Consider the following 22,842-nt stretch of genomic DNA (forward strand, 5'->3'; position numbering starts at 1 on the left):
TATTCTGCTATGAGAAGTCCTGAAGAATTCAAAGACAGAGCGGGATTGAGGGGAGTTGCGAACTCCTATAAAAGCATTTTCTCAACTTCAAATTATGAGCAAAAGCAAAAACACTGCTTAGAGACAGAGCCTCGGTGCCCTCCCCAGAGCCATCAGAATTGAGACCATTTCCTAAAGCAGCATCCTCAGGTGTGGAGGCACAAGGTGAGGCCTTTCTCTTGCAATTCTGATGTGAGAGAACAGCCCTGGGTCATCATTGTTGTCCCTCAAACTCTCTCAGCCTGCTAGTCCTGTTGAAAAGGAAGGTATCTGCAGGCTGTCATGGTGCATACAGTGCTGGCCCGGACAGACTCTGGAGACGCCAGATGTATCTCGCTGTTCCTGTCCCACTACAGGACAGGGACACCAATTCTGTGATGAATCCTAGCACTGCTCCAGTGTAATAGTTTGCTCCTGGTAAGCAGGCCTATGTGATGTTGCACTGTTCTGCATGCTTACTCCAAAGCGATATTGCCATTCATTTTCCGACTTTTAAAGCACTTTATTTAAAAAGCTAGCTGCACAGAGCCAATCCTAGAAGAGAGATATACAATTAAGCTATAATTAACCTGTCAATTATGTGCCAATTGACTCCTTTCATCAAAAACATGCAGGAACGCATCACCCTGGGGCAGATTTTAGCTTGTACTGCTTTTATTTCCAGAGTACAAAAAAAAAAATAAAAAAATCCCATCTCAACTGTCCATTCCCAGGTGAACAAGAAGGTCAATAAAGCAGACTTTTCACCTTCTTAACAGAGATCCTTTATGCTGCAAGGGATATGAGAGAGCAGAAATTGTTAGAGCTGGCCTAGGAAGTTCAGGACACAGCATACGCAGACCAAGCACGCAGGAAGGCTGAATCACCAGATCCTCCAAGGAAAGGAGGGATGGAGGACTGCTCTGGTTTAATCACACCTCAAGAGCTTTTCACCAAGCTATCAGTTTGGCAAGTGCAAAGAAATTGCCCTAAGCAAGACAAACCCAAGTGATTACCTACCTGTCTGCCATGCTGTTCCTAGTTTCTCTGGTTATGTCAGGAGCTGCTGGCCATGGCTGACTCACAACACTGTCAGAAGATGCATTTTCCTGAGTTAAAGCAGTCTCCAGTAACGATGGAGCATTCAGTCTGTCCACCTCCACTGGAGGCATGTCCAAAGAGTGGTGGCTGTGCTCTGAATTGTGCCGGTTCCTCGGAGACAGCAAATGCAAGGCTGAGGCAGCAGATGCCATACTGTCTGCATGGTGACTGGGCTCCAGCACCTCTGCAGGGAGCCCAGACGGAGCTGCTGCAAAGCTACGTTGCAAGGTCTCGGAAGCAATCTCCGGGATATCTTGGGACATAGCTGTGGAAGCAGAGGAAATGACGTCTGGCGAGCGCTCACGGGTGGGAGACGCCTGGGGGACCACCAAGGGCTCCACCTCCTGCAGTTCCAGTGCTAAAGAGGGGTTTCCTGGTGTGACCTGAATACAAAAATCAAATAAGAGCCTTCAGGGTAACGTGGAGACATCCCAAGAATCCCTGGTATCTTACACCAACCACCTCTGGAAACAGCCAGCCATATCCTTTCCTCCTGTGACCCCTGTGCTAACAACACACTTCAGCTGATGCTAGTTTGAACACACTTCCAAGAGAAAATGTAACACCAGTTCTACCTCCCTGCTCTGCTTCAGGATCCCTTCTCTTTGAGGGAAAAATGTTACGTTTAACACTGAGTACCTCCTGGACTGAAAAGTTTATTTCAATTTCAAGCTTTGGTCATAACCTGTTTTACATTACACCTGGAAAGAAAAATTGAGGAATGGGAAATGATTGTTTCAGACTCGTCAGACCAACAAGGAGGAAGAAACCTTTCGAGGTAGCACTGTCTCCTAACACAAAGGCTGACCATGTTCAACCAGTGACAACGACAGCACAAGCTAGAGCTGTCTAGTCTTCAGCAACTGTTTTACACACGGTCAAGTTCCATTAACATGGGTAAACCTGGCTGCAGATCAGTGCCAGCATCTGTGTTTTCCAAAGGGCAGGCGCTAGCCCTGTTAATATCATCTAAGTAAGGCTAATTTCAGCTTGTATAGGCCCACAGAGAGAGGTCCCTTGGCCCACAAGGAGGAGGAAGGGAACAGCATTTGGAGCCTTACTGGAACAGGCGCCTTTGGTGTTAGCTTGTCGGGGAGGCCTGGGATAATAACTGAATGGCTCCTAGGACTAGTTTGGAGGCTGCTGCTGCTGCTACTCAGCGTGAGGCTGGTGTCTAGCTGCATCTTGGGGCTCACGGTCAAGTCTTCTGATGGCCTGCAAGAAACAGATAGACAAAAAAATCAAGCAGGCCAACCCAGTGATACAGACCTGCAGCAAACACTTGAGGTGAGGAGATGGGATCAAAGGAGGAGCCCAACCCAAACTTCACTAGTGTTCTTCAAGCCCTTGCTTTTTCCACCACAGTCAGCTACTCCCTGTCAACTAACACCTGCATCTCCTAGTCCCCATCCAGCCCAAAGAGATACCAGGTGGAAACAAAAAAAAACAACCCACCCACCAAATCAAAAAACACAAAAAGAGAGGGGCATCGCAATCTCTTGGAATTCCAAGCGTCAGTGAGAGAAGGGACCGGTTATACTTTCAGTGCACACTGTACAGAGTTTAGGGAGATCGAGGACACTACAGGATAGGTCTCTGTCCTTTTCCCAGCCCCCCAAAGTGAAGTTTTCACTGGTTAGGCAGCCCAACCCACTAGTGACACTAGTAAGATTTTTCCTAACAGTCCCAATTATCTCCCTGTCCTTGGTGGCTGCAGTGTTCTCTTACCTGTAAACAATGACAGCCCTTTGGGAGAAGCATGTAAAGCAACAAAACTGAGATGCAGTAAGAGAAACCCTTTGAGGCACAAATGAAACACTATTGTTGGCCCCTTGAATGACAACAGGCACGCTCCAAAAGCTGCATTAGAGATGCAAACAGTTGCCTGTGTAGGGACTTTGGGACTCAGGCCAGTTTCTAACTCTGGTTACAGTCTCCTCTCCTACAAGATACACTACAGCTCCACGCCACCCTGAAGGGCTGTATCAGCTCAGTTGCAGATATATTCTTTAACATACATGCTATTTACCTGGGCATGGAGGCGTCTGCGACAGAAGTGCTACTCATGGCTGTGACTGCAGTCAGGGAACTAACACTGCTGCCTGGAGATACAGCGATCTGCAAGAAAACACACAGTTTTTTGTCGGGATGTGACAGAAGAGTCCAACAGCAGAACGTCACCTGAGAACGCTGGCTCCAAAAGAACTGCTGAAGAGTCTTCGGTGAAGAGGAATAGAAAAAAAAAATATAGGTCAAGTTGTACTGCTAGGGTGTTTAGACGCTGGTCAAAGGCAAACCCCAATACATCCTCATCACGTGGACCATGACTACTTTTATTGAGGAATTGCTCTCCCAAAACAAAGTGGCACTCTGCAGGGCTCTGCACTAGGTCCCCACTTCGTTCTTTGACCTTGACTGCTCTGGTCAAGGTCTGTTGCCACTTGTGAGGCCAGAGTCTGTATAGGGTTTAGGTCCTGCACTGCTGGACTGATGCATGGAAGTAGAATGCTCCAATGCACAGGAAGAGGTATCATGCCTCTAGCTTAGCTGGCTAGCAGTGTAGAGCACATGGGATATGCTGGCCCCCACTACTGCTTCTGGCTACCAAAAAACACCTACAGAGAACACCAAGATAAACACACAAGTGCTCAGCTGGGAAAGCCAGTGTGGCCAGGCTTCTTACACTTGACAGTGCTTACAGCAGAGAGTGAACTCAGGGCGATGTCCACCCTACAGTGCTCCCAGGTCCTGGGTCCAGCAGGAAAAAGCCTGCCATGAAGCAGGTAGCAGTGAAGTGCCAGGTTTAAACTAAACAGCTTAAACTACAGAATAAGGTGCTCCTTGTAGCAAACAGTATGTGCAACCATCTTTCTGCTCCTTTGGGACATCTTTGCATTGGGAAGGCTACCCACCCTCAGGCACAAAAATAACTCCTGCATGTAGCAACTTTGCCAGCAACATTAAAACCGTTAGGAGGATTTTAATTTATTCTTTGTTCTCCAAGTTGTCACCAGGGTGGCTCACTCTCATTAGTCAAGTCAGCATAAACTCCATTTCTGCCCATCTTCCTCTGCTGTCTATCCTCATCCAGGCTCCTCCAGTACATGCTCAAGCTGTGGTGACAACCATGCGTTGGAGGGGGAAGCCCTGCCCTATGATGTGTACGTGGAGTGCTGCTCACACTCTCCTCCTTGCCTCTAAGAACTGTATCAGCACAGCAAATAACTGCTGACAGTTAATTTCTCACAGGGAGGCAAAGAAAACAAACAACATAGCTTCTCACCACTGGAATACACACCCTGTCATTAAGTTGCAGATCACTTTTCTGAAAGGATGCACTTTAAATAATACTTTTTAATTTATGTCTACTCCCATTCTAAAAGCACATGGAGAAAACTACAGAGTTACAAATCCAGTACAGCGATTCAGTACAAAGGCACAGAAGCAGGCTACAAAGCAACAATATCTGAGTGGGTTTAAGACAAACTATTATGACACTGGGATGCAGAGTGGCCAAGAAACAGCAAGCTCCTGCACTTCTGCTTGTTGGCATAGCCAAGAAGGGGAGCAGAAACCTGCACTGAGTTAGACAGATGCACAGTGTCAGTGCCAGACAGTGTCTGGAAATGCCCAGCAGTGCTGGCCACACACATGATGGAGCATTAAGACGAATTATATGTTTTCTGACTGCTCTATCAGAGCTCCACTGAGGACTAAATGCTTATGAATCTTCACCAAGACATGCTGTTATCCTTTGCAGAGATCTCCAAATCTTAAGGAATGGTTCACATGCTTCCTGATACCAAAACCCCTGAGCTTTCTGTACAAGTTAAGGTCTGCTGTGTTAGATTCGGAAAAAACCCACCAAGCTTCTGGATTAACAATTTGCAGATCTCATGCAGAAGATGTTACAGTCCCTTCCACCTACCTGATCATTTCTGGCATGCATTCCCCACAAGATCCCATCAGACAGGATGTGCAGAGATGGCATATTGTCTTCCACTGTAGTTACTATCAAAACCCCAAACACCACAGGTAAACCAGTAAGAGCAGTCTCCAAGCGTAAACGCAGTTATTTAGCAAACCTGTATTTCTACACAACACAGCTACATCAGCAGTTTTGCAGCAACACACAGCACTTGCAACACAAGCTTAGGTCAGCCTAGCATTTCAGATTTGCCAGCGTGTCTTTACTAAGTTTGGTCACATGCACAGTGTTTCCTGTCTGCTCTGCATTCAGCTAGCATAGCCTATCAGCTACTATGGCCTAGAAAAAGTTCCCAAAAGTATCAAAATCCAAACCCACCCCTGGTACCACCAATATCAGTGCTGATCTCTGGTTACCTGTTGAAGAGATGTACTTGGTGTCATGAATGCATCTGGAGTCATCAGCTTAGGTTTGGCATCATTTGAGAGAGAAAGGAAGTCTGCTGGTACAGGCAGATCAGCAATGCGCCGCAGGTCTGGTTGAGAGCCATGCACCGATCCTTTTTCAGATCCCAGCCCTTCTGTGCTCAGATCAGCCATGTGGTCTGGAAAGGCTTTCAAAGGAGAAATACAAAAGATTTACAGCATCTTCCCCAAAAGCTGAAGATTTAATTCCACAAGGTATACAAACTTAGGCCATTGCCAGCCATACTTGATTCCAAAAAGACCAAGCAAAACCACTGCAACATCCTAGTCAAAGCTTAGGAGAAAGCAAATCCTGTGTTATGCTTACTCTTGTAGGCTAAAGAGTAGATTTTATCAGGCTTTGATAATAAGTGATCCAAGCTTCCTTTTTTCCCTAAACGCAAGGCCAGTTAACAGCCACATCCCAGAATGGTGAATAAACTGAAAAAGCACACTACATGCAGCCCAGTCCGCTCTGCTCCCAAAGCTCTGCTGTCACTCTCATCTCTTCCACCTGACAAGAGGCAAACATCAAGTTCCTGGCACAAGTGCCAAATCACCTAGGAAGGTGAACTCAAGCGTGCACAAAGCATTAGCACTGCTAGCCTAACATGTCCCCATGCTCCATACTTATACCAGGCTCTAGTCAGGTGGCCTGCCTCGTAGCCAGTCCATATTCAGAACTCTTTATGCAATGACACCACTCTATTACAAAGAGGCACCTACAGCTGCCCTCCTGCTACCCCCGCAACAACCTTTAAAGGCTCAGCAACACTGAAGATCAATTTAACACAAATGCTCACCAAACTCCTCATGAGAGCCATGGGAAGGCATGGAGGCACTCATGTCAGGGCTATGAAGAGGCTGGAATCTAATCTGCACATCCTGTAGGGCTCTGCAAAAAAACAGGCATCTCTGATTAGCTTATGAATCACCGAAAGAACTCTAAGACTCAGATTTCACAGAACCAATTCTCTTGGAATATGCTTTAGTGTTTACTGCCTGAAACAGAAGCGGAGAAGCTGATACTCATTCAGCTGCATCTCCCAGTTCTGGCACCCAGGGTATTAGAAAGATGCTTCCTCAGCACTTAAGCACGAGCACAACTCTTAAGTCACTGCTTACTCATGGCAACAAAAATACTACTAGCTTGCCACAGCACCATGCAAGGCTACTTCCTGGTATGGCAACACTGAACACACCACAGCTACAAGTTTCTATGGGTCCAAGTAATTTTTGTTACAAGCAAAAGGAACCTGTAAGTTAAGTTTCTACAGGTCAGTGCAGGATTAGGACAGCCATGGACAGCTGCCCATGGTAGCTACTACACGTACTTACTTGGTGTGCACACAGAAGAGTTTTATCAGCACGCCTGCTGCTGATTCAACAGCCCCAGCTCCCTGAGCACCTTCTGGAAGCGAGACAAAAGTAAAACATGAAGTTGGAAGGGAACTGCAAAGTACTAGAAAACCATCATAGCAAATGAACTAGCAGAGAACCAGCATGATACAGCTTTGTAACTTCTCCACTTCAGAGGCGAATTTGCCCTGATAAGGAAAAAACATATCCTACACTCCCTTTACTTTTCAGTGTGACAACAATCACATTTGCTGTAATCCAGCCAAATAAGCCTCAAGGAAGAGGGGCTTGAGAATAAAAGATACTTCACTAGGTAAAAAGGAAGAAGCTGAGGTCTGGAACTGCCTCGACTGGCTGTTGCAGTGACCAGTTGGATATATTTGGAGACACACTAGCTTATATCAAACAGAAGTTCGGAACAGGGCTCAAACATCCTTCCCGGTTGTAGACAACTATAGTTATGAAGAACTCTGCGATGACTTCCCATCAGCCAACACTGACAACATTCACTCAGTACCCTGTACCAGTCTCACCAAAGCTAAGCAGGCCAACAAGAAAAGATAAACCTCACTCCCCACAAAAAAATTAATTGGCATTCCTATGCAAATTGTCCTAATCACATGAGCACCAATCAGGGACCTGAAGTTTCAGTCGCAGTCTGCTCCTGACTTGCTACCCGTATCAGTGCCCTACCGCTTGTTACTTGGGAGAAGAGACCGGCCTTTCTTAGGAAAGCCAGAACCATCAAAGAAAGAAATCCTGACCTCACAGCAGCCCAATTCTCTTCATCACCTACCCACACTCAAGTTGTCATTTTCCTCTTCTGCTGGGAGCACTTCAGTGTGCCTTAACCGACAGCGGCTCACTGCCTGGATGCCAAAGCTGAGGACTGGGTGGGTGAGGAGGAACTCTGAGATGGAGCTGAAGTAAGCCTTGCCCTCCTCTTGGTTCTGCATCAGCTCCATCACATACAAAACCTGGAAGGATCAGAAACAGTAAGTCTTTCAGACTTTCAGACTTTCAGAGCAGACCATGTATGTGTGTGTGTGGGCTACAAAGCCTAGCCCCTGAACTAGGTTTGGGACAACGGAAATAATACGAGGAACAAAGTCTGGGCCATTTGAATTTGAAACAGAACACCCAAGAGAACCACAATAAGCACACTCCCATCTGAGCCAATGTTGATCAGGAACTCAATCCTACTGTGCCAGACACAGGTGTCTCCAAATGAGAGCTTTACTTAAGGGTGAGAGACACTGCTCAAGGCTCCTCAGGATTAATCAGATGAATTGTTACATTTGTCATCTTATGGTGAAATAGCTGAGGCCAATCTCTACATTTTTAGCTATTAACATGCAAATCCTAGACCTAGGCAGCAGAACCAGCCACACAGAAGGCCGTTTCTCCTGTTACCATCACCCACACAGCCAGCAACAAAATGAACCACCTACTTTTCTCTGGACATCGCTCAGTATCAGATATTCAGCAGAGAGATCCAGGCAGACTTTCAGGCTGGGAAGAATACTCATGGAGCTGAAGATGTCAGGAGAAAAGCTAGATCCATAAATAAGAGGGACGGGAGGTGAAGAAAGCAAGGTAGATTAGCACAACTAGAACAACTGCTATGAATCTGCATTTAAAAAAATATGTATCTTCAAAAGTTTACAGCCATATTACAGTGCAACCACCCACTAGAACTAAAACATCATTGCAGAAATCAGTGCTGACTTCAGCTGAGAGACCAGCAGAGAGATCACACAATAGGATTAAGTTATGGATTCTGAACATTTATATGAAAGATGACATGTCCCACATTCATAGGAGGACAAAAGCCAATGCTACAGATTTAAAAACAAAAATCCACCAAAACAAAATAACTCTTCTACAGGTTTTTGACCTTCTGTAGTATGAGGCAGAAAAAGCAGCACTCGGCTGTATGCCATATTCTTCTTGCTTTAAGAGGACAATTCAGATATGGCCTTAAGCATTCATGTCATCAGACAGGCCATGACCCACCAGCAGAAACCTAAAATTAGGGAACATAAGCTGAGTGAAGAAATGGACTAAAGCAGAATTTGAATTTCTGGACCTATACGGCTCAGCAAATAATCCCTGTACAATTGCTTCAGCTCTGTCAACATAACAGCTCCTCATAATTTAAATCAGAAAAAGCAGTAATAGGAAAAGATCCTAGACTGCTCATTGAATATCTACTATTTTTACAGAAGAAAGCACTCAAGGTGTGCAGTTTTGGAATGCCTCTCCTCATGCTGCAGGTATGTCTATACTCTATGGAACAAAGCAAAACCAACAGGTCTCAGTAACACCAAGGAGACTGTATGAAGTATCAACCTCCCCGGCCTCGCTGAAGGTCGACCTTACAGTCTGCCACAGCCCTGACAGCTTTCAACACAGGTCAGGCTGGCACAGGAGGTGCCTCTACCTGGGGCTAGAGTAGACTCCTTCGGAGATCAAGGACCACCTTTGTAAATTAAGTATACCTGGAATTTGAGACCTTTGTTACAATCCACTGCTCGAAGTAAGCCCAACCCTTCACAGGAGCTGGCACACCAACACCTACCGGACAGTTTGCAGACAGGTCCAAGACACAGTGCACCACATCTTCAGTTCTCTGTTCTGATCTGCTCCTGTAATGAGAAATCTCCAGAAGGGAACCCTGCAAGCACAACAGACACAAGTTCTCTTAAAGATATGGTCCTTCCGATATGGACATTTCACAGAAAAGTTCCTCACAAGCTGCCCATAGCTGATTTTGCCCAACTGCATCCTAAAGTTTGCAGAAAACTTCTGCTTCCGAGGGAGATTAGAAACCACTACAGCTCTCAAGAACCTTAAGGCCACAACTGACTGAAGAAAGAATAAAAATAAAAAGCTATTCTTTTAACCAACTGCAGTTGAATTTGGAGGGTAGCAGGCTGGTTCAAACCGACCATACCACACATCTGAAAGGACTCATCAATTTATTCATGGACTTGACACTAAGATTAAGGTCACTTTAGGCTGTGCTCCAGAGCCTTATTTATTTCTCCATCCCTAGAAAATTGACTACAAAGGGAACAGGACTTGCTCCTGCCACAAAGCTAAACTTTTACAAGTACCATGCGGTTACAAGGAACCCTCCAAAGGTAGAGTTAGAAGACACTACCAAACTTTGATACTTCAAGTACTGGATTTGGAACTTACTCTGGGTCTTGTTTTTTATGGTTGTCACAAAACAGCAGGCAGGAAAGAGGCCTACCATCATGGGGTTTCCACTCATGAAGACACCTGGGAAAGAATCAGAGAAAACATCCAAGTGTGCAGGGAGTGGTAAATGAGGAAGACAAGAGGTGGGCACTGAACACATTATTCCTTGTCCAAAGGCAGCATTAAGTCAGCAGCCACCAAGTGTTACCAACTTGTAGCTGTTTACAGGCTTATATAAAATAAGGACATCATAGCCCATGCAGACATAAATTGTGATTAAAAAATAAATATAATCACATGTTGCCATTTGGTTTGGTGTTTTAACCAGGGTGCAATACATAAAAGAAGTCAGCATCGAGAGGAACAGCTCAGAGTAGCTTTCTGCATTTACAGAGACAGTGCAAAAGAGTCTGGCTACAGCCTGTGCAAAGCACAGAACTCTGGTTTCCAGACACAGCTCTTTGCTTTTTCCCTAAGCTCACCAAACCTTGTGCGAAAGTCATCGATACAGCTCTTCAGCAACAAAGTACTTTACAAACATTCACCCTGTATCTTTATAATGTCCTGAGAATTAACATCACAGAAGATTCTGTAACAAGGAAATTCTCACAGATAAATTGCTGCTCTCAGTTCCAAGATCCTTCATTTTCTAATTCTCCAGTTACCTTGGCTCATCTTGCCCCTCAATATAGATCTGCCAGAATTTGACAAAACCATCATGACTTGCTGTGGCCAACACAGTTCCATCCGGAGAAAGTGCTCCCTCACTGAGGCACTACACAGAGGGGTAGGGGGAGAGGGAAGACACAGAAAAGTCATTATATAGCTTTTTTTATTTCACAGGAAGACAGACTACTCTCTTCAAACAGGAATTTGACTAACAGTCCAATAGTGCAGGAGATCAGAACGATTTCCGACAGACACATCACTAGACAGCTTAACCCTTCACAGAAGAACTGACAGGACTTTTTTTTTTTTTTTTTTTTTTGGTAATAATAACAATCACCTTTTCCGGACAGCAAGTTTAAGTACAACAGATTGTGCTGCTACTGTTCCTACAGTTACTCATGTTATGAACGCAGTTCGTTTTCTTTTAGGATCTTGTGGCTTTTCACAATCATTATTGTTTCATCTAAGCGATAAAAATAGTTTGTCATCATCCTGTTCAAGAAGCAAAACTGGACTCTTTCCAGTTGTTTCTTTTATATTCAAAATATTGCCTACTGGATACTCAGCTGCAGTCCTGGTCCACTGCATTCACATCTAGAACTACAGTCACTGGAGAAATCATAGAAAAACTAAAGTTGACACCGGGCTTAATTATCTCCTTCCTATCCAGCAGTAAACCACAGCATTGTTAAGTGTGCCATTTACCAGGAGATACAACAAGACAGTTGAAATACAGCCCAGGCTGTCAAACAGGCCCTTGGAAACACAGGTAAGATTTTCCAAGAGCCATTTTCAAAGCAAATGACTACACATTCACCTCAGCTCCTTAAACAGAGGTTACTTACCAACAGCATGTGCACAGAGCCAGTAGGTTGTGGGTGATAGTGTGGGTGAGTAAGAAACTGGGTTGGTTTTTTTACAGCCAACCATCCTAAGAACTAGAGCTCCTGAGACACCAGGACACAAAGAAAACCTCAGCGATGACCTGTGTGATGGCAGTGAAGAAAAAAAGAAGAAAAAAAAAAAAAGCTTTACTACCGTGCTGTGGCCTTTCACTACGATGAAGCCTTCTTTGATGCTAGGCACCTCCACCGGCCAGGAGCTGTTGTTCGTTCGGATAAGGTCCAAATCCCACACCTCTGCCTGGAAAACAAACATGCAGGCACACAGGTTTATTTCCACAACTACTGGTCTGATCCAGTGGAGATTTTTTTAGATCCACTATCTCATATCCTGACATACCAGCCCAACGGCAAGTACGTGACATAAACCTTCCCATTTTCACCCAATTTGGCCATTAGATTCCTGGCATCCAGCCATACATAAATGCAGGGAATTGCTCTTGGCAATTGTGGCTGCTGCTCCAAGCCCCCTCCCTCCCCTACATACTGGCTCAGCCTCAACAGAAGAGCAATGCCTCTGGCCCTCCACATTGTTTCTAGTGGTCCTGGCTATTTGATGGCGAGCAGAAATGATCACTTTCCATCTTCCTGAGGCCCAAAGAAAGATCAGTATGACCTCTCCTCAGAGGAGAAGAATCCCACATCTCATATTAGGGAGGATCCTCAACATGGACTAGACAGGAGCCTTTACAACCCTAACCATATGAGCTCTTTCCTTCATTAGATTCTCTCCTGCTAATGGTAATAAGGGACAATGTTTCAAGAATAGGGTTTCCTTACCCTGTCCTCATGCAACAATGCCAACGTCTGACTTCCCTCTTCACCACTCTCCTCATTATCATCCGGAATGAAAGGGCACCAGATGATTCGTCGAGAGGTGTTCAAGGGTGTATTCTCAGGTCGCTTGATGTTAACCAAGATCTCCTCTCTGATCACCATGGTTAAGAAATGTAACATTCTGGCTGTGTTATTAATGCTCAGCAATAACCTATTCAGGCTTGGCCCTCTTAAATACTGTAAAACCTCAAGATTTTTTGGCTCACTGATTCAAATGAAACTAGGTAAAAGGATTCTGCTAAGAAAGCAGACAAGCTACCGTTTCTCTGCTGGCAGAAGAGGTTAAGCTTCCAAAGGTTAAGTCTCATAATTTTCTCTTGCAGGCTGCAGACAGGGTAAGCACAACAGGGGCACACAGCCACATCTGAATGTGCAATCCATGCAACTGCTGGTGGATAGATTAACTGATTTCAGCTAGTGTCACAACACTACCACAGAAAGACAGGAAAGCTAACACACTGCCCCAGGCTGAGTGCTCTAGTCCACCCCTACAGATCAGACCTTAAACAACTACTACTGCCTTTGCTCCAGTTGCTTTTGAAGTGATGGTATACAATTAAAATTCAGAAGCCACAACCTACAATGACATATCCCACAGACTGACATGCTTCCCAAAAGTACTAAGCAGTCACTCCTAGCAATTAAAAGGCAAAGATTTAGGGCAATGAATGAAACACTGAAATTTCAGAACCACCAGAAGAAGGTTTGGAAGGAAGATAGTGAGTGGGAAGGAACTATTACGTCCTCTTCCCCAGAAAAGTAACTAAGAAAAGAGCTAGACAAATGTGAGTAAAAAACCATCGCACAGTTGAGGTAACACCACCCATCTGCAAGGCCAGCTAACACAGACTGACACTTCTGTTTTTGCTTGGACCAGAAAGGAACACCAACACGTCAGCCCTAGAATTTCAAGTTACATGCCATTTCAAGTAATAACTGGGCTGAATACAGGCACAGGGTGACTGATACTCTGGAAGGGGCAGAACTATTGACCTTCCCCCTGCAAGCTGCTATTCTGGAAAGGCTACAAATAAGTTGCAGTTTGGAGGTTGTATTCACATTAACTACCACACAAAGACGCATATGAGCATATCTTCTGACAAGATACTGGATCTTTTCTTTATCCATGGCCAGGCGCCAGACAAAAAGGTTGCCAGCCTCATCCAGGCATGCCAGCTGGTTGGAGTTGAGATGAGCAAAAGCCAGGTCTGCCACACCACCTGTGAATCCTTTCAGCAAGGTCCGCTCAGCAGTGCTGATGCTCAACACCCGCACCATAGCGGAGCCATTACTGGCAGCTGCAGAAAAGACAGAGGGAGAAGTCACCGTTGATCTGTGTGGTTCCCCGCAGGACTGCCTTTGCTCCCAACCGTCAGCATTTCTAGCGCCCATCCTGCCGTCAGCTGCCACAGGCAGCACTCTGAAAACCCATATCAACAGGTACCACGTTAACAAGCACTTTCAACACAGGCACAAATATTCACTGCACTTCTCAGATTTGGCGCAAAGACTGGAACGGCAGCATCAAGGAGGACTTTGCCTGCCCCTATAAGGGGCAGTGTATTTAAGGGAAGCTTAATTCCCCTTATCTTCTGTTTCTCAAGCACCACAAATTCTAAGTTGTTCTACTTGAAAAGAACGCAACAGAAATTGACTTCCCATAATACCCAGGGTTAGCCTCATGAAAGATGCCTTCACTAATGTAAGGCCTAAATCTTTAGCCCAAGCTCATGATAAAGCTTCCAAACCTCCAAGGCTGACCTTCAGTGACAGTGAATTAGTTTTAACTGCATTTTCATTTGCAGTAACCGGAGAAAAAGAGTCACTGAGAGGCAGCTAGCTCAAATACATGTTCTGTAAGGGGAATGTAAAAATCATAAACATTCACCTGGCAAAAAGCACTGCTTTTGGCTTGCATTACTGAAAAGAACATGCTTTAGAGCACACACACCCCAAGCAAAGCTTCCCCATTTCAGACAAACGTCACTGTGGCACAGGCAATCTTCTGGAGACCATATTGCTTCCACTTCTTGATGCCCACGCCAGCCCTAGCAGACCACTCAGCTTTCCAGAGTGTTACTGCACCCAAGCTTTAATACTTTTTAAAAGGGTGAGACACCCTAAAGCTGCTCTAAAATAATCTCAGCTAGGAAAAAAAACACAGTAGCAGAGTTGTAGATTTCATAAAAGGCCAGACAAACTGAAAGGGGGCTAGAACTGAGAAGAAAGGAAAGAGCTGACTGAGCTCTAAACACTATGTGCTTATATGAGAACAGAGACATTGCAGATGACTAAGTGTTCATTTGTTTCATATATGTTATGAAACAGTATTTCCCTGCATTGTTCTGCTCTTCTCTCCCTTTCTATTGCAAAATACACTGCATATGCATTGCTCTTTGGCTCCTCTATATTTAGCCTTAAACTCAACTCTAAATTTATGCAAGCAAATCCATCGCAAACATTTATCTGCTCAAATTACCACAGGCAGGGCTGTTTCTGTGCTTAGCTACAGAGAAGCTTGTTTGCAGCAGAAATATTTAATTAGAGGACTAATCGGAACATCAGCTTACTGTCCAGCAAAACCAATATAGTCAACAGCACTCCGAGTATTGCAAGATGTGCTTCAATTACTGACATTTACCTTCTTCTGATGCAAACTTTGCCTCTTTTAGAGATACACAGAGCAAAATAATACAAATCACATCCAAGACAGAGAAGGTATCTCACCTCTAATGGCATAAGCCAGGTAAGAGTTTGAAACAGCTATCAGATTGCCATAATAATATTTCTGCTCCCAGTCATATCTAGCAACAGGCTGTATTTTCACCTGCTCAGGAGAAAGAAAACAAAACATGAGAAATGTCTGGAATTAACTTTTTCCTGCAATAAACCTGCCAAATATACAATTTTCTCCAGGGAAGATCTGTAATGTTTAATAGGGAACTGTTAGAAGCACCAGTTGGTAAGGAGAATTGCACTTGAATGCCAGGTAGCAGAGCCCTGAACATTCAAACTTCTGGAGGCTGATGAATGTCTCCTTTCATGGAGCGCATGCCTTCTTGCAATGGATTTGTCATGCTGCAGAACACCACGCTACCCTGCAACTACAGCAAAGCAGCCCTTATCTCTTCATTAGCATTAGTGTCAGGATTCTCATTCTTAGAAACTTTTTTTGAAATACAGAAACATATTTGCTGCATAGGCACTTGCATAGTTTTAATACTGCTTTCCAAGAAACTGAGAGTCTGGTCTTATTTGGTATCTCTGAGCAAAGAATTAAGAAATACTATGGAAATTACAGCAGTGATCCTCCCTGTCATTTTTATCTTCAGAATTTTCTACAAAAAACAGTGTACAGTACATTAACATGGTACAGTATTTATTTACTATCTCTGTGGTCCCTTAATTCACTGCACATTAAGGAAAAAAATGATATAGTATGGAAAAGGGCCAAGAAGATGAAGACCAGAGCGTTCTCTCCTAATGCCTAGCATTTCTTCTGAGCATGTCTTAGTATTCTGCTACAGCACTAGTTCTGGTATCAGCATATTGGTTCTTCTGCATGTTGGATCTGCTGGGTGGAGCCCTCAGCAGGACTGAAGCTAGCAAACCATGAAGAATTTTTGTTTCGGTTCTCCCAAACGCCCCCCACTGTGAAGACCTTCCAGTGAAGAAACAACAGCAGGAAAAGCTTGCTTGTGAAGGAATGACACCTTCCCGTGAATCTACAGCTTAGGTCATGGACTTATTCCTGAAAATTAGAGGATAACTTGGCCAGATTCTGAAATAAGAGTAACAACCACTGACAAGACACCACTCCAAATTTTTGCCCCTCTTTAAGCTCTTTGACAAACTTCTACTTAATTTAAAGCTCCTATAACACAGGAAAAGGGACAGTAATTGCTGTTTAAAAATATTCAAGCATGAGCTCACATGACCCAAAAAAATCCCCAAAACCACAGAACTACGCTTTCCTCTTGCTCCTTACCTTGTTACTCCCTCTGGCCTTACTGGTGATGCTGGAATCACTGCTGGCCACTATCTCCACATCTTTTGCTGATATCACTATGCAAGTGGAGCTGTCATCACCTGAAAGGCAGCTTTTAAGAAAAACAAAAGGGGGAGGTAAAAAAAATTCACCATCAGACAGGAGTCACAGGAAGCGAAAAGAGGTCAGATATTTGCTATTCGTAATTTTAACACCAATGCAGGAGTATCTGTGCATCCAGGAAGTCTGAGCTGAACAACTGAAAAGAGAATCTACTTTCAGTCAAGACCCTCCTTTCTCCATGTGTCACAGGTTTGTCAGTGCCAAGCACCCAGTTTCTTCAGCTTAAAATCCTCCAGTCCATATGACTTGAGCACAGACCTACATTTGGTTAAAGTAGCCTTGACTACGACCCAACACTGGAAGGTGCAAAGAGACCAAAGTCAGTCAGTTGAACCTCATCAACCACAGTGCATGCTGCTCGTGGTTCTCACAGCAGCCTCTCACAAAACTATGACCAGAGAACCCAAACAAAAGCTATTTACACGAGCTCTAATGTTAAGAGTCAGCACATGAAGCCAAGCATTATACTAATTAGACTGATGTGGATTTGTGTTATTACTCCCATGACAAATCCAAAGTATTCTATATGCATATGTTCTCTTGCATATAAGCAGTAAAAGCACAAGTATTGGCCAAAATGCATTGACGTGTATGCACAACTCAGCAAAGAGTTAGACAGAAATCCAGCTCAGGATCATTTGTCCTGCTTTATGTCATGCGGACAGCAATACTTCGACAAGCACAAGGTCTACCATACTGCGAACTGGTAAAAGTTACCCTCAGGTACCTTGGGTCCCTGAAGGAGTCCAGCTGGAGGTCTACTGAGAATGCCGTTTCACCCAGAGCCCTGCTAATTTACCTCCAACCTTATTTACAATGTCTGCCATGCGACTAGTTCTGCTCCCCTTCTCTCCAAACAGCTCTGCCAATATTCTGCACTTCCTAAGCAGAAGGATGGCAGGCTCCACACACCAGCCTCACAAAAACTACAAAAGCTCTGACCAGCAGCACTGACTCACAGCTGTCACCTGAACTCGATGTAAAACTCTTCAGATTCCCAGCGTGCTTGTCCAGGCTAACCAGAACTCATTTTCGATCGTTTTCCTATTCACACTCAGCCTTTCTTCGACAAAACTTACATGACTTGTTTCTCCTGCAGGGCTCCCAGAGAAATGCTGCGATGCGCCGGCTTAGCCAAAGAAGGTCCATCTCCAGCTGCAATGGGATCAGGCACCAGCAGTCCATTCAGGTCTCCGTTATAGGAATTTGACGGTCTCCGGTTCTCATTCACCGAACCTAGGGAAAAGCATGGCCAACTGTGCACAACATCTATTTAAAAGAAATAGCACTGAGTGAAATACACTCCCTCCAGGCTGTTCTGTCAGGTTCTACTGGTCTGCCAGGCAGAATACACTGAATTAGTTGGGAAAAGTATTCTCCAAAAACGATGCGTGAGAGACCTCCCATGTAAGAAACACAAACAAGTGAAGTCACAGCTCTGTTCTTGCACAAGCAATCCCAGCAGACCAGAAAAACACCCAAGAACAGGTACAAGGAACTGACCAGCTTCGAGGAGGATCAAATAGTCTTGGATCAGAAAGACTAAGCTGGTAATTCAGATTTCCTGAATCAAGTACCAGATCAAAAGGTTCCTGAAAGGTCATTTCTAACCCTCACATCTGCAGAGAGATCTCCGAAGTCCAGCAACACAGCGGCTCGTTGCAACACTTGGGGTTGGCTGGAAATGCTAAATTTGTTACTCCAAAACTGGCTTCTGAGTGCGAGACCTGACCTCAAAGTCCACTGGCTATGGAACTACGCAGCTGTCCCTAGGCAATTCCTGCATTTTTCCCTTGGTTGATTAGTGACATAGAAGTTTACAGCACTCAAGTTCTACATAAAGCAACTATTCGTTCAGAGTTTCAGCTGTGCTTTGAGGATGCACGTGCCCTGACTTCATATATTTGGCCTAGCACAAGTTGCCTGGTGGCCTCCATACCTTCTGAAGGCTTTTAGAAGGACCAGATGCAAGAGGTGGTGAAGGAGACTCCTCTGTTTCACTAGCAAGGTACATAGAGCACAAGCCCACTCCATCTGCACTTACACATCAGCACAGTGAAGTCAAAGCCTCGTGTCTCAACAAAATCCTCGCTTGAAATTTTCACTGGTTTTGAAAACTGAAATTTCATATACTGTTGCCAGGTAACAACTGCTGTGGAGCTGTTGCCATTGCAAAATGGCTGCTCCCAGGACCAGAAGCTCCACTACTACTCTCACATGTAACAAACCCAAATGTAACTGGGGGCAAGAGGTATGTCCTTTGAACGCAAGGCAAGCTTTCAGTTACCAAACAGGCTTTAGTGTACCAGGATGAGTGCTGCCGCCTACAGAAATAACTGCAACTATATTTAAAACTTGCCTGTTTATGAACAGCCATTAAATCAGCGACTATGCTATGGCCACAAAAAGCCTGTGCAGCAACAGGGTATCCTGACGCAGAGACCATCTGGGCACTCACCTCAGTTTACCTGCACTGCATGAAGAAAGCAGCACTCACACAGCATGAAGAAACTTCAAGGCCAGCAAACGCGATCCTGTGTAACCACCTAACATTTGTGCTGTGCTTGCTACTGCAGCATTAAGATGCACCCCTTACTCCTATAGCATATGGTGGGTGCTTGTCCAGTTGCAGCTCCTTCCATCAACTGCAATTTATCCTTTGCAACCAAGAGCAGGAAAATATCCACTACAGAAAAAGCATCCAGGCTGCCAGAGAAAGGTGATACACTCTTTTCCCTATTTGCAGCAACAGGAATGCTTCACATCTCTCTCTTTTATGGACAACAGGACAGTGACGTTTGCGCCATGGGAAAGGGAAGGAGGAAAACACACCCCAGAGGCTGATGGGCACAAGAACAGTACACCGAAGCTCAGGAATGGGCTTAGCCCATCACTCTGTCTTAGGGAGAGCCAGACAAGCACAGACAAGCTGCCTGTGCACAATCCTGAAGGTATAAAAGAAGGGAAATAGCTCAGTGTTTAGTAGGTACACGAACAAAACCAAAATGTTAACCTAGACTGGTAGATCTAGGCCTCAAAGGGAAAGAAATGAGGTCGTATTAATTATCTTTTCAAAGAGAAGGAAAGCAGGAGCAGTCAGAGCTGAGATACTGAACTCTTCCTGCTCCTGCTGTCACCTGCACCAGAGGATGCTACTCTGTACTGAACAGTGAGCCCATGTTAAAACCTGGGTCCTGCCCACAACCCCAGCAGGGACTCCATAGCATGCTGGCACTGATGGTCTGTCTACGTGCCCCAGAGTTTGATCATGCAGCTCCACCTTGCCGAGGACATGGCATTAAAAAAAAAAAAATGGCAAGGGCTAACAGAGCAATGGATGTTTGCTGAAACTGGGAGAAAACAGTGTTCAGAGAGACTAGGGCAGTGGATCGCATTTCCACTATCACCAAACCCAGCACAACTAAAAAAGTATTGTGACAGTTGCAAACTCCTCAGAGCAGGGAGTGTTTCTTGTCCCCTGCCTGGACAGCACCCAGACTAATGTAATGCTGCTCATAGCTATGGGCACCTAGTACTGCAAAATCTTCTTTGTGGCAATAGCGTTGGAAAGAAGCCATGCTGGTCTCTTCTGGGTATTAAAATCTGCAAGTAAAAGCCAGGGTATAATAGAAACTAGAACTAAAGAGGACCTTGACCACAGCAACTTTGTGCCAGACAAGACTAGACCTACACATACATTTCATGAGGCTGCTTATATTCTCTTTCAAAAGCCTTGAAGGATCCCAGTTTCCCCTTCCTCTGACATCCTAACAGGATTTTCAGAGGCTTTCAGTTAACGTATGCATACTCTTGCTGTTCACTTTATCATGCCCAGTTCCTTCAAGTCTATTTGCTCTTACCCAAGCAGTGATTTCTGTGAACAACCACCACAGGTTCCTTACTGCTTGACTTACTGTCCATTTACTCCTTTTCTTCTCAACAAGCACCTTCTTGTGCACTAGAGCTGACGGAGCAGGTATAAAGGGAGTGAGTAAGAGAAGAAAAACAACAATAAATAACTAATAATAAATAACTAACTCCTTTGCTTCAACCAGCAAGAGAAGCTGCTTCAGGGGAAAGCTGCTCTCACCTTGAGAGAACAGAAACAACTCCAACCATTACCATAAAGCATTGTTTCATTTCAGAAATTGCTTGTGAAACAAGCATTCCCCATCCCTGCGCCTTTCAGTCTTTCAAGTACAGAGTGCTGCACTGTGACGGAAAAATGTATTTTCTTATAAGAATTGTAATCTTGAAACACACAAGCGCTCTAGAAACAAAAGAGACTACTTCCAGTAACGGTAAGTTTCTCTATGGGCAGTAAAATTAACGAAGGCGACTTCCTGTAGGTTTGCCCCATCTGCTCCCATGCCCCTGCACCTCTGCCACATCAACCCTTCGTCCAGCCTTTAGGCCAAGCAAAAGGCAGCACACACGACAGTTGCTTTGGAGGTAGCACATTCGTACCAACTCTCAGGATGCTTAAAAGCTGTTATTCCTGCCCTTCCCTCAATAGGAGCGCAACATGGGCATCAATTCTGTCTTCTACAAAGAAGCTAAGGTTTTTTTGCAAAACATCCACGGTCTCAGCCTCCTTTGGACCATTAGCTCATCAGGTTTGCATGAAATGCCACGGTAGGGTCAAAAAGCTCTGAGGGGGGCGAGAGCGAGGGGCTCCGGGGGAGCAGGAACAGGCTGGCTCCCAAGGCTCGGCTCCCCACTGCGGGCAGGAGGGGGCCCGCAGAGCTCCGAGGAGCTCGGGGTCAAAGGAGCAGACTCGCAGGCGCTTTAGAAAGCGGTTTGCAATCTCGTTTCGCCTTCAAGGGGGAGAGCGAAAAGTTTGCGGGAAGGGTGAGGATGGCAGCGATCCCGGAGGGCCCGACAGCCCCCCGCGCCAAGCCCAGCGAAGCCCCCGGGTTACTCACCGCGCCGCAGCAGCGGCGGGAGCCGCGGCCGGGGGGGGGGGGGGGAGGGGCGGCTGGGGGGCAGCGCCGCCGGGCTCCCAGGGGCAGGGCCCGCAGGCCCACAGCCGCGCCAGCCCGCGGTCCCGCTCCGCCCCGCCACCGCGGCCCTCCCCGCGGGCCGGGGGCTCAGCCCGGGCCACCGGCACCGCTCCCCACCGGCACCGGGCGCTGCGGGAAGGGCGGCAGGGCCGAGCGGGACCCCCCACCCTGGGCGGGACGCTGCCGGCGGAGGCCGATGTCGACGGCGCCCCGAGGGGAAGCGGGCCGGGCCCGGAGCGCGGCCACCTGGCACGCGGCCACCTGGCACACGGCAAGGCCCCGGCGCGGCGACCGAGGGGAGTCCCGGGGCAGGGCGGCGCGGTCGCCGGCCCAGTGCAGTGACCCCACCCCGGCCAGGCCCGCCGCACCCGGCCCCTCACCTCCCGGCCGGTCCAGCTTGAGGATGTCCCGCAGGTGCTGGGTGGCGTCCTCGATGTCGATGCTGGAGGAGGCCATGGGGCCCAGTTCGCTTCCCGCCGCCGCCCGGCCCGCCGCCACCGCACTGCCCCAGCCCGGCCCGCCACCCACGCTTCCGCCTCCGGTCCAGGCCGCGCCGCGCCGGCCGGAAAGCTCCTCCGGGACGCAGCGTTCCGGGCGCAGCGGGGGCGGAGCCGGGCCGGCCCCGGGGCGGGCAGCAGGGCCGGGACCGGCGGCGGTGGGAGGCGGCGAGCTCTTCCCCACCGCCCCTTCCTCCTCCTCGCGGGGTCCCGCCAGGGCCGGCAGCGTCAGGGTGCGCGCGAGCCCTTGCTCCTTCCGCCGGGCCGTTCCGGAGGGTTACAGCCTCCCACCGCCGCCGGCCCCGCGCCCCGGTTTTCCTGTCTCGGCCGTTCCCCCACGCCGGCCGCCGGGCTCGGGCCCGCGCTGTGCGGCTCAGCCGAGGCCCGCGTTCACCGCGGGTGCGGGGACAGCTGGGACAGCAGATGAGTGGGGCGACAGAAGTGGCCTGCGGGTGTCAAAGCTGCTGACCGATGCTGATACAGGAATGCGGTGTTTGTGTCTTCCCGGCAAGGAGTGGGAGCATGGCGAAAGGTGGGGAAAAGAGCCCCTGAAAGATCTAGGTGACCAATTTCAGGGGACAACCGTGCGGGTCCCGTTTAACGGCCTGAAAGAATCTCAGTTCAGATGTTTTTAAACTTATGCCTGCCACATGCACCGTCCCTTGAAACTGCCCTTGAAAGCAGCTCCCCCGGCTTGCGCAGCCCCACACAGGGATGGCCAGCCCTGCACCTGCCCGGGCCTGGCT

General features: G+C 46.8%; 1 protein-coding gene across 1 annotated transcript in view; it reads right to left on the bottom strand.

The window, feature by feature from the left end:
• EDC4 (enhancer of mRNA decapping 4) overlaps positions 1-22,130 on the bottom strand; it is a 35,548-nt gene extending 13,418 nt beyond the window's left edge. The window contains exons 1-18 of the mRNA XM_037409144.1: positions 21,980-22,130; positions 17,676-17,832; positions 16,474-16,585; positions 15,213-15,312; positions 13,594-13,783; positions 12,429-12,576; positions 11,785-11,889; positions 10,743-10,852; positions 10,075-10,158; positions 9,452-9,547; positions 8,322-8,424; positions 7,667-7,847; positions 6,850-6,922; positions 6,315-6,406; positions 5,464-5,660; positions 3,149-3,237; positions 2,181-2,334; positions 1,039-1,502 (exon numbers count right to left, since the gene is read on the bottom strand). Of these exons, the coding sequence (XP_037265041.1) occupies positions 1,039-1,502; positions 2,181-2,334; positions 3,149-3,237; positions 5,464-5,660; positions 6,315-6,406; positions 6,850-6,922; positions 7,667-7,847; positions 8,322-8,424; positions 9,452-9,547; positions 10,075-10,158; positions 10,743-10,852; positions 11,785-11,889; positions 12,429-12,576; positions 13,594-13,783; positions 15,213-15,312; positions 16,474-16,585; positions 17,676-17,832; positions 21,980-22,055 (2,531 nt within the window). The 5' untranslated portion in view covers positions 22,056-22,130. The remainder of the gene's footprint in view (positions 1-1,038; positions 1,503-2,180; positions 2,335-3,148; positions 3,238-5,463; positions 5,661-6,314; positions 6,407-6,849; positions 6,923-7,666; positions 7,848-8,321; positions 8,425-9,451; positions 9,548-10,074; positions 10,159-10,742; positions 10,853-11,784; positions 11,890-12,428; positions 12,577-13,593; positions 13,784-15,212; positions 15,313-16,473; positions 16,586-17,675; positions 17,833-21,979) is intronic.
• Between the last annotated feature and the right edge of the window lie 712 nt (positions 22,131-22,842).

This window comes from Falco rusticolus, chromosome 15 (assembly GCF_015220075.1).
Source record: "Falco rusticolus isolate bFalRus1 chromosome 15, bFalRus1.pri, whole genome shotgun sequence".
Taxonomy (NCBI): Eukaryota; Metazoa; Chordata; class Aves; order Falconiformes; family Falconidae; genus Falco; species Falco rusticolus.